Source organism: Tupaia chinensis, unplaced genomic scaffold, assembly GCF_000334495.1.
Source record: "Tupaia chinensis unplaced genomic scaffold, TupChi_1.0 Scaffold000355_1, whole genome shotgun sequence".
Classification (NCBI taxonomy): Eukaryota; Metazoa; Chordata; class Mammalia; order Scandentia; family Tupaiidae; genus Tupaia; species Tupaia belangeri.
In genome coordinates, this window is record NW_006159850.1 from 14,409,671 (window position 1) to 14,427,474 (window position 17,804).

General features: G+C 44.3%; 1 protein-coding gene across 1 annotated transcript in view; it reads right to left on the minus strand.

The window, feature by feature from the left end:
* The window catches only part of HYDIN (HYDIN axonemal central pair apparatus protein), a 378,086-nt gene that overhangs the window by 128,016 nt on the left and 232,266 nt on the right, over positions 1-17,804 (minus strand). Inside the window, 7 exon segments of the mRNA XM_006152662.1 lie at positions 2,099-2,223; positions 5,093-5,270; positions 7,638-7,775; positions 10,330-10,539; positions 10,810-10,929; positions 14,477-14,555; positions 15,482-15,622. Coding sequence (XP_006152724.1) covers positions 2,099-2,223; positions 5,093-5,270; positions 7,638-7,775; positions 10,330-10,539; positions 10,810-10,929; positions 14,477-14,555; positions 15,482-15,622 — 991 coding nt within the window.

Genomic DNA, 17,804 nt, shown 5'->3' on the forward strand with positions numbered 1-17,804 from the left:
CTCTCTCTTTGTCTCTCTTGCTGAGAGATGAAGGAAATAAATTTTCATATATATATAGAAAAAATCTTGGGGGATCAGCACATGGCATAATGCTTATGTTGTCAGACTTTCACGTAGTCAACCTTGGTTTGAGTCCCGGACATAGTAGCTTAAAACTCATGCTGGGTGGGGACCATTAGTTAGCATAATGGCTATGTCACTGGACTCCCATGTAGTCGACCGTGGTTCGAGTCCTGGACCTGGTGGCTTAAACTCATGCTGGGCGCATGTGTGTGCGTGCGTGCCCAAAATCCCAAGAGGAGACCGGAGAAGGGATTGTGGCATGGCCATCCCCCCCGGGGGATGATTTCTCACTTTCTGTCTCTCTGTCTTTCTGGTGAACGCATGTGCCCTATAGCAAAAACCTCTAAACACACACACACACATACACACACACACCTCATGCTGGGTGTGTATGCATACATGCCCAAAATCCTGAGAGGAGAATGGAGAAGAAGGGTGTGGCCATCCCCCTGGGGAGTGATTTCTTGCTTTCTGTCTCTCTCTGTTTCTCCAGTGAGCGCATGTGCCCTATAGCAAAAAATAATCTCTTTATAAAACAAACAAAAACAATCTTGGGGCCAGCTGGTGGTGTAGTAGTTAAGGCTCTGAACTCTTCATGTAGCCAACTGTGGTTCAAATTCTGTACCCAGCAGTTTGAAACTCATGCTGGGTGTGTAGTACCCAAAATCCTGAGAGGAGAATGGAGGAGAAGGGATTGTGGCATGGCCATCTCCCCCGGGGAGTGATACATTGTTTTCTATCTCTTTGTTTCTCTAGTGAGTACACATGCCCTAAAGCAAAAATTACTCAAAAGATAAATAAAGACATCTCATGCTCAATAACCACCGGAACCATCTGAACTCATCCCTCTTCTTTTTCCTCCTATCAAAACTTGCCCCTCCCCTTAGTTCTCTTTCCCACTATACAAGACGGCAGATAAAAAAGCTGTAAAGCAGGATACTAAGGAGAAGAAACCGGAAGCCAAGAAAGCTGATGCCAGTGGCAAGGTTAAAAAGGGTGACCCCAAGGCTAAAAAGCCCAAGATACCGACGCTTACTTCAAGAAAAAGAAACTGTGGAAGCCCAGACACCAGGAAGGCGAGATCTTCGACACAGAGAAGGAGAAATGCGAGATTTCAGAGCAGTGCGAGATTGATCAGAAAGCTGTGGACTCACAAATTTTACCAAAAACCAAAGCCGTTCCTCAGCTCCAGGGCTACCTGCGACCCATGTTTGCCCTTACAAATGGAGTTTATCCTCACAAACTGGTGTTCTAAATCTTTTGTCAAGAACCTAATTAAATAGCTAGTCATATATTATATATATAAGCGCTCCTCCCTTTGAGTTTCCCATTCCATTGCCCCCTCATTATCTTGTCATCCCAGTAAGACTCATGGAGGTCACCTCTGTCTTCCTCCCATATCCAGTCATTCCCTCACCCCTGACTCTCCCATCTCTGGAACGTTCTTTGAACCTGCCCAGTTCTTACCTCCACTGTCATCACCAGTGTTTACCGCATCGCCATCTCTCACCTATGATTGCCCTAGCAGCTTTTAAAATTTCCGATCTCCCATATCTACTTTCACCACCTCCCCCACGCCTCTGTCCCATCCAAGCACAAGGCAGCCAGAGAGATCTTTTAAAGATGCAATCCGTGTCTCTGGTTACCACGCTCCAGTGACTTCCTGTTGTCCTCAGAATAAAGTCCAGAATCCTTCAGAGGTCCCCCAGCCAGCTGCTCGCCTCTGGGCTTCCCTTGGCTCCACTACCTGTCATTCTCTGTCTTAGCTGTGCTGTTCTCCTCCCTGTTCCTCACAGATACCATCTCCTCTTGCCTTTGGATGTCTGCACGCGTTTTCCTCCTGCTCATGTTCTGTGCAGGGTGAAGCACGAGATGCTCCCAGTGAACTTTTGCACCAAGAATGCACACGGTTAATATCACTGGCTACCGCTCACTGAACTCCGATGGTAGGCCTGCGCCTTGCTTTAACCTGCCCTGTTCTCACCTACTCCTCCCACAGAGCGGGGGGGGAAGGAGGGCGAGGGCGCCTGCTTACCTCAGCAGCCTCATCCTCAGGCATCTCCTCCGTCACCTCTAAGTGATCGAGAGTCTCCTGTTTGCTGCCCTCTGTTTCAGTGTTTTTTCTAGCCTGATTCAGGAAGGCTTCATACTTTTCATTTCCTATGGGGGTCGGAAGGAGAAGGAAAATCAGGATGGTCAGAAAAACATGATTCCCCCCCCCGCCATCACCCAAAACACAGATTCTCAGCAGTGAGAAGAAAAAGGAACTTTTTTTATTTTTTAAAGATTTATTTATTTAATTAAATTAATTTATTTTTTATTTGTTATAGGGTATGTACTATCTAAAGAGAGAGAGAGAGAGAGAGAGAGAGCACCACCAGGTTCGGGACTCAAACCACGTTTGGCCATGTGGGAGTATGCGGGAGTCCAGCAACTTTACTATAAGTACCACACCACCTGGTGGCCCTGGGAAGGGAATTTTTTGATACTCCACCTGCCATCTTCTTTTCCCCTGCTTCAGAGGGTGAGGTGGTTTGTGGGTTGGATTTGCCTCAGAGACCTCACTGAGCTTAATGAGGTTATGTTTTAACAAAATACTAGCTGGTTCTCAAGAACTTGAAGGCAGTAACACTGTAAATCACTCGCAGGGTGACCGATTTGATTAGCTCACTTGGGACTTTCCTGTTTCTACCACTAAATGTCCCATACTACAGAATTACCCCAATGCTGGGCAAACTGGGGCAGCTGGCCATCCTTTTAGTCAGTTTTCATTTCACTCAAAAATACATTCTTAACAAAAGAATATATTTGACTCTGGCTGCTTTAACTAAAACTAAGGAGGCCCTAAAACTAATATCCCTGAATCAGGGAGGGTAGGTAATCAAGGGGGGGTTTCAGACACTCAAATTCACCAGTAAGTCAGTGCAAATTTAAATGCTTTCAGGGACAAGGTAACAAAGTAATTAACATGTCTACTATAAAACAATAGAAAATACTGCAACTGTGGTGAAGCAGAGCACAGAACCAACTAATAGTGTTCAAATTTAAGTTATTTTAAAGCCTTTACGGCCTGAACATGCCCACTGCCCTAATTAGGCCAGCTGGGTATCCAGTTTTCAACCATAAAGCAAAGACTTTCGCCCCCCTGACAATTATACATGGAGCTGAAGTAGCTCTCATCTCAAGGGAACTCTAGATACCAGAGCGTATTTATGTTAATGTTTTCATGGAGCGAACTAGAATCTAGAAGATGACGATCATCAGCCAGTGAGCTAGTGCCTTTAGGGAATGGGGTAGGAGGAAAAGCTGGGGTGTAAGGACTTGGTCTGAAGCGTTTTAGAAAAAGCAAATCTCCCTTTTCTCTGGCTGGCACCACGGAGGCCACATGATGCCTGGAGTTACTGTAAAAGACGTGAACCAGCAGGAGTTTGTCAGAGCTCTGGCAGCCTTCCTCAGAAACTGCCACAGCGGGGCCAGCAGTTAGCGTAATGGCTATGTCGCTGGACTCCCATGTAGTCGACCGTGGTTCGCGTCCCAGACCTGGTGGCTTAAACTCATGCCGGGTGCGTGTGCGTGTGTGCCCAAGATCCCAAGAGGGGAATGGAGGAGAAGGGACTGCGGCGTGGCCATCCCTCCTGGGGGGTGATTTCTCGCTTTCTGTCCCTCTGTCTCTCTCTGTCTGTCTGGCGAGCGCATACGCCCTATAGCAAAAACCTCTCAAAAACAAACAAACAAACAAACAAAAAAACTGCCACAGCATGGCACCTGCGGTTGGCTCCATGACCAAGATCTATGGGGGATGGCAGAGAAACAGTGTCACTTCAGCCAAGGCTCCAGGCCCTCTGGTTCTTCAGGTCCTGGAGGGGCTAAACATGGTGGAAAAGGACCAAGATGGGGGCTGCAAACTGTCACCTCAGGGACAGAGAGAGCTGGACAAAATTGCCAGACAGGTGGCAGCTGCTACGAAGAAGCATTAGGACAGATGATGCTGGGTTAATACATTGCCTTATTTTAAAAAAAGTGAATCTCAAGGAACCTGAAGAGGGTTCATGAAGAGAGGTTTCTCTTGACGCTCCCTCCTGTACCTTATTTCAGGAAGAAAGAGCCAGGGAATCTATGGCTAGAAGAACTGCCGGCTGAGTTTTAGGATTTGCTAAGACAGAAATGTCATGCTGGTACAGAGGGATGGCCCTGGGGCCAAATGTGGCCAGCAGGGCACTGGCTGGGCACGCAGGCGGGACAACTAATCAAGTCTCGTCTGGCCTTCACACTGCGGGAGGCCGAAATGAGGATCGGAATCTGGGGCTGCCTTTCAGGGCAGTTGACCGTCTGAGCATTTCCCCCCTGGCTGTGCATCAGCCTTCTTAATCTCAGTGAGTGTGGTATCGGGACAGGATAAGGCAGGGAGGGATTTATGGCTGGAAAGAACAGGCCCTGGAGGGAAAGGAATGGGAAGGATCCGATGAAATTTCCTGATTACTTTAGCAGTAATTCAGTGATGGTACAATTGCCCGGAGGGTCTTTAATTTGGTCAGTTTTGGTCAGCTGCTATGGACCATATCTCCCTAAACTCAGCTCACCAAGTCAAATTCAACTTCTGCCTTGTTTGTAATTGAGAGGCAACACAGAAGGGAACTAGAGGAAATTGTCAAGAAAATAAGGTGAGTAACCAAAATCCTTCAGATAAGCAAAGCTAAAATGTATCTTTTGGGAACCAGCAGATGGCATAATGGTTACATCGCAGGAATCCCACTGTAGTCAACAGCAGTTTAAATCCTTGACCTGGTGGCTTAAAACTCATGCCAGGCATGTGTGTGTGTGTGCATGCCCAAAATCCCAAGAGGAGAATGGAGGAGAAGGGATTGATACCTAGCCATCCCCCCGGGGGGTGATTTCTCACTTTCTGTCTCTCTGTCTCTCCGGCGAGTGCATACACTCTATAGCAAAAAATCTCTCTAAAATAAAATAAAACAAAATAAAAGGTATCTTTTGTCACCTGGTGGGGTAATACTGTAATGGGTAGTTGTACCTTTGAGGTTCCTGGGAAGATCAATGCAGATTCGGGGAAAGATTCCTTCTCCACTCAGAGTGATATTTTCTGGGTCCAAGTGTGCGATCTGTATCTGGAAACTCCTCTGAAAGACCTCGGGTACTCCAGGTAAGTAGTAAACCTTCAACACCTGCTCATTATGTGAACTGATAAAACCCTATGAAATGCAGTAGAGAGACCAGAGACAGCTTTCACAGTTATAAACAGACCTGGATTCCCAATGGTTTGAAGGACTAACTAGATAATCCCAAAGGCCTGTGTGCTGGTCATTCTCCACTCACACAACTCCACCAAGATCCCTTCCTATGCAGTTATAAGAAAATGATAGAAAAACAGCCAATGCATATGAACATAAATTTCACAAAAGAGGAAACACCAAGAACAAGTAAAAATGATAAAAAAGTGCTCACCATCATAAGCCATCAGGGAAATGCAAACTAAGATCATAACACAAATGTTTTAAACTATAAGATTGGTATAATTTACCAAATTTTGGTGAGAATATGCATCAAAAGGAACTCTTATACATTCGAGGAGGGTTTCAGTGAGAATAAGCCCTGAGAAAAACAGTTTAGCCCAGTCTTAAGAAGTGAACACACATACAGCCCATGGCCCTGCAATTCTATTCCCAGGAACATTCCCTAGGAAGACTCTTCCAGCTGCTGATCTCCAGGAGACAAGTACAAGATTATCCACGGCAGAACTGTTTCTAACAATCAGTTGTTGGGGGAAGAAAATCAAAAGAGCTTTGACACGAAGATGGAAATTTACTTTCAATAAAATTAGAAAAGGGCTATTAATCAGTAGCAAAAATAAATGAACCAGAGCTACATGTAACACCATGGACCAGTCTTAGGATACAATATTGGGTGAATAAAAGCAAATTGCACAAGATTACATGCTAATTTTATAAAGCTCAAGATAAAGTAAAATCTCATAGAACAAAATCTCCATGAGGGCAAGTATAATTGTCTGTTTTGCTTACCGCCCTACCTCCAGTGTTAGGGCTATCCTAGAAAAAAACAATAGGTGCTTGAAGTTTAGATAAATCAATGAACTAACATACTTTGCGTGATGTTACATATGTATAAAAACTATTTTCAAAAGAGAATGATAAACACAAAATTCAGCCTAGCGGCTACTGATTGAGGGCTAACCAGGTGGGTCTCACTATGTTAGATTGTATGCAAATGACACACGAGTAGTGGCAAACGTATTAGTAATGTTCTGCATTTACAGACAGGTGGTTGCTCATTTTATCATTGTGCTTTGGATGTCAAATACATGGGTCAGCAGGTGGCATGGCATAATTTTATTAAAATGTAGGGGCGGAAGCTAAAGATACACTTAGGAAAATGAAAAGTCATACATTATTTTCTACTTTTATAGTAGGCATTCAACCTAGAAAGTTAGAAAGACAAAAGAGTAGATTCAAAACAATAGCTAAGGGAACCAGCAGTTAGCGTAATGGCTATGTCGCTGGACTCCCACGTAGTCGACCGTGGTTCGTGTCTCGGACCCGGTGGCTTAACCTCGTGCCGGGCGCGTGTGCGTGCGTGCCCAAGATCCCGAGAGGAGAATGGAGGAGAAGGGATTGCGGTGTGACCATCCCCCCTGGGGGGTGATTTCTTGCTTTCTGTCTCTATGTCTCTCTCTGTCTGTCTGGCGAGCGCACGCGCCCTACAGTGAAAATCTCTCCAAAAAAAAAAAAAAAATAGCTAAGACAAATTGGAAAAAGAACCAAAAAGGGGTTGACCTAATAGATAATGAGATTATATGTAAAGCTATAGCAATTAAAACAGTATCATATTAATGTAGGGACGCACAAAGAGATCAATGAAGAACAGAGAGACCAGTAATAAACCCTACTATGTGTGATGATTTAGGGGAAGAATAGGCTATCGGTTAAGATAATAGCACTCAGTATCTTTGGATTGTAAAATTATGAATAATTACAATTTTATTCTTTATCTTTTTTATATTTTCTAATTCTTAAATAAAAATGATGTGTTTTTTAATAATGAGAAAAATTCATTCCAAAAAGTTTCTGAAAACTGGTAGATCAACATAATATAAACAAGGAGTCACATCTCCCATTTGCTTCTAAAACCGGTTTGGTACCCTGTAGTCTACTGGTGTTTTAGCACCTGAGAATGAAAAATGGCTTTTCTTTGGTGTAGTCAGTGGAGAGAAAGCCCTAAAGAATTACAAGGGAAGTGTGAAGACGTCAGAGGAAATAAACTCTCCTTTTATAGTTCATTTGAAATAAAATCTATAGGTTATACCTGTCTTGTTCACTGCTGTATCCCTGGTGCCTGAAAACGGGCCAGTGCTGAACTCAACAAATACATATTTAACAAATGAATTAAGTGGCCTAGATTTATTGATTTTTCTTACTTCTGGTAGTTATTTAGTTTTAATTAAAGAGAAAAGAGACACACATAATTCCAGCAGTGAACGCTCACCTCCACTTGGGAGTGCGCCTTGTTGGGTTAAATTTGGGCTCCTCCTACCATCTACTTACAGAAAGAGGCTGGATGAACGGCACTCCTGGGAGGAGGTTGTCTGGGGAAGACTGGTCATCAGTCAGAACCTTGAACTCAAAGCCAACTTTCCCAGTGTTCTTCAGCGTGATCTCCCTCTCAGTGACGTGGTGAAACAACTTGAGAGGAGAAGAAGGGAAGAGTGACTCCTCTGTTACCCACTCTTGGGTATGCTGTTGTCATTGTGACAAAGATGAATACACGAACATGCCTCACAAACACAGGTTTCAGTTTTCTTGGTATAAGCTTGGAAAGGTGCCTACTGGAACAGGAGAACCAGTAGACCCTAGAAACGTGGCTATTGTCTCAGTTCTTTTAACAATTCATTTTGTTTTTATTTTTTAATTTTTTGCTATAGGGCACATGGACTCACTTGAGAGAGACAGAGAAAGGGAAAGTAAGAATTCCAGGGGGATGGCTATGCTGCAATTCTCTTCTCCTTCATTCTCTTCTAGGGATTTGGGTCATGCATGCACATGCACCCAGTGTGATTTTCAAACAGCCAGGTCAGGACTCAAACTATGATTGGCCTTGTAGAACTCTAGCGCCTTAACTTCCACGCCACCCTCTGCTCCCAACAACTGACTTAGTTTAGGTATGGCTATGGGGGTGAGTATCTACCCTCATTGGACCTGTTTTCACCATAGTGACTTATCTTAGAGAATCCTAAAGTAAGCTTTTTGTACTAAGATTTGCCTTCTGGAATCAATCCTGTAATAAAAACATAAGATTTGAGGGACCAGCAGGTGGTGTGGTGGTTAAGGTGCTGGACACTCCCACATGGCTGATCACGGTTTAAGTCTCAGACTTGGTGTCTTGCTTTCTCACTCCCCCCCTCTCTCTGTGTCTCTTTCTAGTCAAATTAAAATGAATAAAAAATTGAATAAATAATTCTTTAAAAAAAACATAACATTTGAGTTCAGAATGTTCTAGAATGAACTTCTCCATTTGCATGGAGAACCATAGGTGTAATAGGCTAGTCATGATCTTTTTCATGGGATTTTGATAAGATAATTCACCAGCTGGCTTAGCAGGCTGCCAACTGAGGCCACATCGAGGTCACTGGGACTAGCTAGGACAGGGACTAGCTGCTTCAATGAATAAACTCTGAGCTGAGCCAAAATCAATTGCCCAAAGCACTTTGGAGGTAAGGAAGGAAGGAAAATTCTATTTGGTCATCATGAGGATAAAAGTCTTAATAGGTGTTAAGTGAATCTGATTTAGGTACAATTTTAATCTATAAACCCATATGTGTACACATATATAATTCAGTAATTACACATTTAGTAGCTATATAAAAGGGTCCAATCCTCATTAAAATTTGGTAAAATTTTGTCTTTGACTACATAGCACAAAATCTAATTCAGACAGAACTGACAATTATTCTAAAACAAAAAATAGAAAATACATTAACTCAAGGCAAAGGCAATAATTGAGTGCCAAGGGAATGCAAAGCAAGAGAAAGATGGCTGGGATGGAGCTGAGCTGGCCTGACAGGATGCTTCAGTTGGGGGCCGGCAGAGGAGAGCGCGAGAGGGATAACAAAAATGAGGCGGCAGCCAGGGCTGGGTACATCCGGGCGAGTGGGTAAACCAGGGCAGCCACATGAAATGAATGGCCTACAGTGGGAATTTTGAAAAATGAAGTTTACTGTGTGAGCAGCAACAGTCAACAGAGAGGGACTTGGGGTGCCCTCGCTCAGGCGAGGAACTAAGCTCTGACCTACTGCGTAACACAGGAAGGAATTCATGACGATTAAGGCCTATTCTGAGCCAGACATAGCCTTGACTAGACAACTTACTTAAGGAGCCATGACCTGCTGGGGAGGTAGGCACTGCTACCCTATTCCCACCTTACAGATGAGAAATTCGGAGGCCTGGGAGGTTAGCGATGTGCCTAAGGTCACACAGTGCATAGTTAAATCATTCAAAACCAGGATACAAAACCATGTTCTTTTCTCAATACTATCTCCCATTCTCAAATGCTGCTGGGATTAATTGCTCAGAGACTGGTGGGATTAAAATGTAATTTTGGGAAAACGTATCTGGCAATAGTGTTCAGATGAGTTGGCGGTGGAAGCTATGAATGCCTAACTCCTTTACTGCGATGATTAAAATGCAAATTCTCAGGCCCCATGCTGGATTTACTGAATTTGAATCTGCACTCGAATAAGAGTCCCATGTGATCCTGTACGCACATTCTGCTGTGATAGTTTAGGCAGGGCTTGGTGAGCCCCTGTAGTGTGGTAACAGTCGCTCTGGGAAGGAAAACTGGCTCTGACAGGGCCCCTGATAGATGACTTAGGAAACCCTGGACACTGTAAGCACATGGGGAGGTGATGGAGAAAGTCCAGTGGAAAAGAGTTGGAGATTGTCAACCTGAGGGTGTGAAATATGGTAGTGCCATTGAAAGAAACGGAGAGATTGGAGTGGGCTTCTCTTTGAAAGGGGAGATAGGAACTACAGAGCCTAACATGCTAAGTTAGACAGTAAGAGACAGTAAGAGAAGTGAGTGAAAATGTCTGGAAAACAGGTGGCAGTCGGAGGATTAGAGAGGCAGATGAGGGATGCAGGACAGGGATGATGATGAAGCTAGGATGGTCCGTGCCTCAGGAGACTTGGTAAAGATGTTTAAGGCAAAGCCAGAAAATCACCACCTGGTGGTTTGCGATACCTGCAGGCCATAGATAATATCTTTGGTGTCGAAGGAATAGTTGACCAGAGATGCCTCTCCCTTTAGAATTATTTCGTAGGTGGGTCCTCCTTCCACTTCGCACAGAGCTTTAGCCTGCGCGATGATGTCGCAGTGTCCGTAGAAGGTGAATGATATCTGGTGGCTACTGTGTGGTCGCAGCACCCCATAGAGGGGCAAAATATCAAACACCTGCAAGGAAAGCCAGGGTGCATGAGAACAGCTATTGGGATGAAGGGCTTGCCAGGGGTAAATTGAAGTTATGTCAGATTACAGATTAATTCCTGACTTTAACTTGTTGGAGTCCACAGAAGGTGCCAACCCAGTACCCTGACCACTTTGGATGACAGTGGCAATGACAGTGCTCTGGCCAGATCTAATAGTCTAACACAGGGCAGGGGCCCAGTTAGAAAAGTTAGTATCAGGTGACTTTCGGCCTCAGGAGGTGTTACTGTTACTTACTTCTTCTATCCCAATGGAAAGCATCTCCTCCGGTTCAAACATCCATAGGGTTTCCTGAAGCTCCACCTGGCTCTGGACTGAGTATATTCTCTCTGTTTCAGTAGGACTCACTTTTAATCCCTGGAAATTAAGGAAACAAAGAAGAGCTAGCAAACGTTCATACTGAACATCGATAAGCTCCTCTTCATTGTGCACAGAAAAGTGAAGTATGTTTTGATGATTATGAAAACAGTAATTTTGAACTAGGGAGCTAATTGGATAAGTGCCTAAAATATATGTATGATGATATTTGCTTTTTTTATTTTAAGAGGTTTTTTTTTTTGGCTATAGGGCACGTGCACTCCCCAGAAAGACAGAGAGAGACAGAAAGTGAGAAATCACCCCTCAGGGTATATGGCCACGCCACAATCCCTTCTCCTCCATTCTTCTCTTGGCATCTTGGGCACACACAAACACATGCCCGGAGTGAGTTTAAGCCACTGGGTCCAGGACTCAAACTGCGGTCGGCTACACGGGAGTCCAGTGACATAGCCATTACACTAACTGCTGGTCCCTGATATTTGCTTTTCATAAAAACAAAAATTTGGGAGCAAACAAAACGCCATCAGCAGGGGGGGTCACTTAGGACCAGCAGTTAGTGTATTGCACCCCTGGGGGGTGATTTCTCACTTTCTGTCTCTCTGTCTCTGTCTTTTTGGCGAGTGCCTGTGCCCTCTAACAAAAAACAAAACAGAACAAAACAAAAACAGGGGGTCACTTTAAATGATATGCGTGTGGTACCTCTATCCATGGAGGATGGCAAAATGACACGTGCAATGTGTTACTGAGTGAAAAGCCTTTCCGCTAACATGAAATTACGTACACTTCGTGTGTCTGAAGGTGTGAGCATGTGTACGTTCATTTGGAGACTGGGATATGTAATCAGATATCTGGAAGATTGCTTGCTAAAAATTTCAGTAATATATTTTTGTGAGTGGTGCGATTTTGAGAAAATTTGCTTTAATGTTTCTGCGTTCTTGATTTTTCTGTTACAAGCATCTTTGAAACTAGGATGCATAAAAGAAATTGAAATTTAAAAATTCATATTTAAAAGACAAGTGTTTCATACATGCATATATCTTAATTCTAAAAACTTGAAAAATACTGGAAACTACAGAGAAAAAAATAAAAATCAATCATAAGGTAAATATATGCATATGTATGCTTATATACTGTGTATATATATATATATATACATATGTTTATATACTTTTGTAACTATGTGTATGTATGTATGTATGTTCTGATTTTTTCAGTTGGCTTTATAACATGAGTGCCACCTTTCTGTGGGACTGAATATTCTTCGCAAGCATCATTTCAAATATTTTTAAAAACAGATGATAATATAGATGAAACAAATTTAATATATTCAAAGGGCATATGGCATAAAAGAAAAAGAAATGAAGACTCTCATCCTTTTCCCCCAATCTTCCAATTTCTTCCTCCCTAAGTAACCACTGTTCTCTTTCATACTCTTATTTTGTTCCATTTAGTTATTTTCTTCATTTAACTACTGTTTATTGAGAATTTACTATAAACCAGTTCTGTGTTCTGAGGACATAACACTGAAAAAAAAAAAACTCTGCCTTTGTGAAGCTTATATTTCAGAGATAATCATTGCAGAAGCGAATGGATCAATGTGGCTACCTGAGACGTAATGTTAGTGGTTAAGGGAAAGCTCCACCGCCAAGTATTCCGGCTCCGGTGTGTGTTGGGTGTGCCCCCTCCTCACAGGTTTGTTGGGAAGAAGTAAAAAAGTAAAAAAAAAAAAAATAATAATGCTTGGAACAATGCAAAGCATATCCTAAGTTTTCAATTAATTAGTGTTAACTTCTATTTTTTTATTATTTCTTTTTTTTTAGGTTTTTGCCACAGGATGTGTGAGCTCACTGGAGAGAGCAGGAAAGTGAAAAATTACCCACTGGGGCCATGCGCACACCACAATCCCTTCTCCTCCGTTCTCCTGGGATTTTGGGCACACACAAATGACTTTCAAGCTGGGACTAGAACTGTGGTTGGCCATGTGGGAATCCAGTGCCTTAACCATCATGCCACCTGCTGGCCCAGTGTTAGCTGTTGTTTTGCATATATATTTTTTCTTTACCCAGCTGGTAGCACATGATGCATCCTGTTTTGCAACGTGTGTGTGTGTGTGTGTGTGTGTGTGTGTGTGTGTTTAATTGTCAAGAGAATCTGTGCTCACTAGAAAGAGACAGAGGGAGGGTGTGTGCGAGAAAGCACCCCTTAATAGGGTGTGGCCATGCTGCTATCCCTTCTCCATTTCTCCATCCTGTTGAGATTTTAGGCCTGCATGCACATGTGCCAGGTGTATTTTTCAAGCTACTGCGGTAGGATGCAAACCATAGTCAGCCAGGTCAGATATGGCTCCTTTAATTGCTAGGACACAGGCTGGCCCAACAGCTAGTATCTTTTACTTATCAGAGATCGTGCCAAAGTAGTAGATCGAGACCTTTCTCACTGTTACACAAAGGATTTCATAGTATTACTTTGTGCAGATGCGATTTGGTTTATTCACCCTGAATGAGTGGAATTAATTCCACTGTGTACAAGGATAGTTACAGGTCTTTATATAAATGTCCAGGTATATCTGGAAAATTAATTTCTAGAAGAACAATTATGCATTTTAAATTTTAATACACTTGCCAAGTTGTATGTCAGAGAGGTCACACCAATTCGTACTATTACCTACAAAGGACGAAAATACCAGCTCATCCCCTCTGTTCTGTTTGGTTGTCAGAAAAGTCACGACACATTATTGCAGAGAAAAATAAAAAAAGGTATGTCATGACTTTGCTGATGACTCAGTACTACTGTCACGAACACTGCTGATGAGACTGTATGTCATCAGAGACATACAGTAGTCATTACTTATGTCAATGTTTTACTATTTCTAAAGCAAATACCTTTGTAACAAACACCTTTACGTATGAATCTTTGTACATAATTCTTTGTGTCTCTGGACGGTTTCTGTGGACCATTATTATTCTCTATAAAAGGAATTTTTTTTAAGAGAGAGATTTTTGCTATAGGGCACGTGCACTTATTGGAGAGACAAAGAGAGCCAGAGAGACAGAAAGTAAGAAATCACCTCCCAGGGGCTATGACCACACTGCAATCCCTTTTCCTCCATTCTCCTCTTGGGATTTTGGTCATGCATGTACATGCACCCAGCGCGTTTTAAGCTATCAGGTCTGGGACTCGAACTGGTGTCGACTATGTGAGAGTCCAGTGACATAACCATTACGCCATATGCTGGCCCCAATAGAAGGAGAATTTAAGGATACAAATTTTGAAACCCTCTGATCTCCCCTTTGTCTTCACTATGGAATTACTGAGGAAGATATTTTTCCTTGAGCCACCTCTACCTAGGTGGTGGGCAGAGCACCGGATCATGAAAGCTTTTAGATGTAAGTGGCAATGTTCCGTTACAGAGATCTACGTTCTACAGCATCCTGGGTTCTCACTGAGATGCTGCTTCCGGGGGTGTCTGGCTGGGAAGTGACCTGGGTTAAGTTTTGCAGCTTCGTCCCAGCTAACCCTGGTACTATGCTTGCCACCCTGCTCCTGGTTCTACTCGCCAGCCCTCTCCGGGGAAATGAAACCGTACATCTGAGATCACGGTGGACGCTCTCGCCTTTCTGAGTTCTCTTTCTTCAGGCTTGAGATCTTCGTTCACAAGGATAGTCCTGGGGAGTTTAATACAACGCGCGGTCACTCACGTGGCAGCCATTAGCACACAGTCTGAGCCTGTCTTCCCCCACCAGCCCCACACCCTGAGAGTGAGGGGCAGAGGGATCTCCCCCGAGGGACTCCTTTCAAAGAGGTCAGCTGGTCAGTGCCCTCTCCCCCAAGGCATGCAGTCTAGGCCACTAAACTGGTCCATTTAACGGAGGCCCAGCCCTTTTTTCCTGGCCCATTGAGCCTGTGTCTGACTCAGAAACCATCCTAGGAAGCTCTAGGATTCTTCAGACAATTTAGGTATGTCCTAAGTGCTTGAAACTAAATTTCATCATTCATTGGAGACTTTTTGTTTTTAATGAGAGAGAGAGGGGGGAGAGAAAGAGAGAGAGAGAGAGAGAGAGAGAGAGAGAGAGAGAGAGAGAGATTTTTGACCTGGTCTTTGCTCTTCCTGCTCCAGCCTCACGTTAGCTAGGGCCACAGGCACACGTGCCCACACCGCCTGTTTAGGCTGTGCTAGGAACCACACCTGGGCCTCCAGTGTGACCTCAGCCACTGCAGAGCAGCACCCTATTAGAGGATCTTATTGTGAAGATATAACATTTAAGGAATTATCATGTCTTTTTCTACTTGCTGCCCTGGATCCAATTCTGTCTGTAGTCCTTGGGCTCATGGGGAGATACAGGCAATGTGACAGGAAGAGCTCAGACCCCTGCAGGGCTCAGCACTGTACCCCCTTCCTGCAAACAGAGACAATTTCCAAACTCTCCCAGACGCCTCCCCAGGGCCTCACACACAGGAGACACTCAAACTGTTGACTGGCAATGGCTGAATGAAGAAATGAGGGGTGACCATTGAGAACACCTTCAGTCAGTGTAGAGAAAAGAACGCTACTGAAAGGAATACTCCATGCTGGCTTTGCATTTGCACTTACCTAACAAAATCACCCAAATCCATCTCGGAGGATTCTACTATAACTGGAACTACAGGTGAGTCGGCTGACACTGAGGTTGCTGGGATCGACTCCGCCTGGGATGGGGGGGCACTGCACGGCTTCTTCGGCCACACTGCAAACCTGCAAAGGCACAGTGGTGGTGGTGGAGGTGGGGGTGGACACACAGGAGCACATCAGCTTTTTTTTTGAGAGAGATTTTCGCCATAGGGCGCGTGCGCTCGCCAGACAGACAGAGAGAGACATAGAGACAAGCGAGAAATCACCCCTCAAGGGGGATGGTCACGCTGCAATCCCTTCTCCTCCATTCTCCTCTTGGGATCTTGGGCACACACACACACACACTCCCAGCATGAGTTTTAAGCCACTGGGTCCGGGACGTGAACTGTGGTCGACTACATGGGAGTCCAGCGACATAGCCATTATGCTAACTGCTGGTTCCCGAGCACATCAGCTTTTGTAAACCAATGCTGGTGGGTTCTCAGTATCTAAACCTAAGCTCCAAATCCTAGACTAGGCAGGTCTAGAAGAGACCACCTGTTACCATTGGACTTGCCTTTTTCAATTTTAGCTAAGGTTTCACTTGCTACCTAAAAGTTTTCTGAGCACCCTCTCCCCGTCTGGGTCCAGTATTCTACCTCTGAGTATACACAGTCCCCTAGGAATCCCCTTTCATATTTAGTTTTCCCATCCCCGCTAGATTGTGAGCTTGCTGAGGATGTGAGTCTAATATGGGGTCTACTATGGTGCATGGCTTGCTGTAAGCATCAGACATGGCTGTGAATGAATGAATGAGTTACCGGGGACCCTCCTACCAGATCAGCAGAAAACAGGGCTGGGACTAGGGTGAGTAAATCAAGCACACCTCGTCACGGTCCTAGAAGTGCGGGTCAGTCGTTCTGCATGGCCCTGTCTCCCATGCTTGCCTCACCCTACTCTGGTCCTGCCAGGGAGCCTCTGCTGCTGCTCAAGCTCTCTGAGCAGAGGACCCCAGGGGTGGGGGGGAAATCAGAGACTGCACCAGCTGGTGCTGAAGCCCCGACGTCCAGGTCCTACTGACTATAAGGCCATGGTGGGGTCACGTCCATTCCTCCTGGTCCCCTCAGGGCACGTGGCTTTTCCTGGATTCCCCCCTACCTCTCTCTGACCCACCTCAAGCCCTCAATACTAATTTCAGCCCAATCTTGCTTATATATTTATTCTGACCCCCTAAGCACTCTGAGGCTCAGCGGAAATGTCATCTGTTATATGAAATTTCTACCACTGCCCCACCTCCCCACTGGAAGGAATTCTCTCTCCCTCTGAAGTTTACAGCATTTCATTTGCACTTTTTTTTTTTTAAGGTCGCTTCAGGCATTCCACTCCCACCTTCATGACTTCTGCTATACTGAGTGTCACCTTATAATGCAATTTTATTGGGGAATCATTTACATACAGGACGCACTCATTGTAAGCACATAGCTTGATGGGTCTTCATGCCTGTGGAACTATGGCCATGTCGAAATACAGACTGTTCCCCTCATCCTAAGATGTTCCTTTGTATGAATGTCCATCTGCTTTTTTATCACTATAGGTTCAACCTGCCTACAGTTTCATAGACACAGCACTGGAAATACATATTCCTTTATGTCTCACTTCTTTTGTTCAGCATACTATTTTTGAGATTCATCCATGATTTTGCATATGGCAGTAGACCATGTGGGAGTCCAATGCTGTAACCACCACATCACTTGCTGACTCCTCTGCTTACTGTTTTTAAGAGCAGTTCCCATTTTCCTTGAGAACACCGGGCTAATACCGCCTGTGGCTGGGTTTATTACCCTCCAGAGCTGTAAGCTCTTGGAGGGCAGGATCCAGGGCATTTCCTCTTCCTAGCCCTGTAGCACAGAGCCTAATCCATAGATAGGATCTCAGTAGATGTTTGATTAAACGGATGAACGGGTGGATGGATGCCTGGCTGAATGAGAATAGTTAAAACAGCACGCAGGGTAATTTGGCTATTCTGCACTCCCACCTGGGACAGCCTTGGAGCAGCGTGGAAAAGCTCTTTTCATCTTCTTTCATGAGCTTGCATTTGGCTCTTTCAGATGTTGCTAGTTGACTTTATGTTAGGTGGAAGCACATCATCTGGGCAGACAACCCGTGTCCAAGGAGGTGTTGGAAAAATCTCACGGGAAGCTCATTAAAATAAAGATTCCTGAGCCTCATCCTTGGGTACATTTCTGATTTGATGGGCTTGGGTAGGCCCAGGAGTTGGATTTTCAAGTCTTCCCGGGTGATTCTAATGGACAGCCAAATTTTGGAG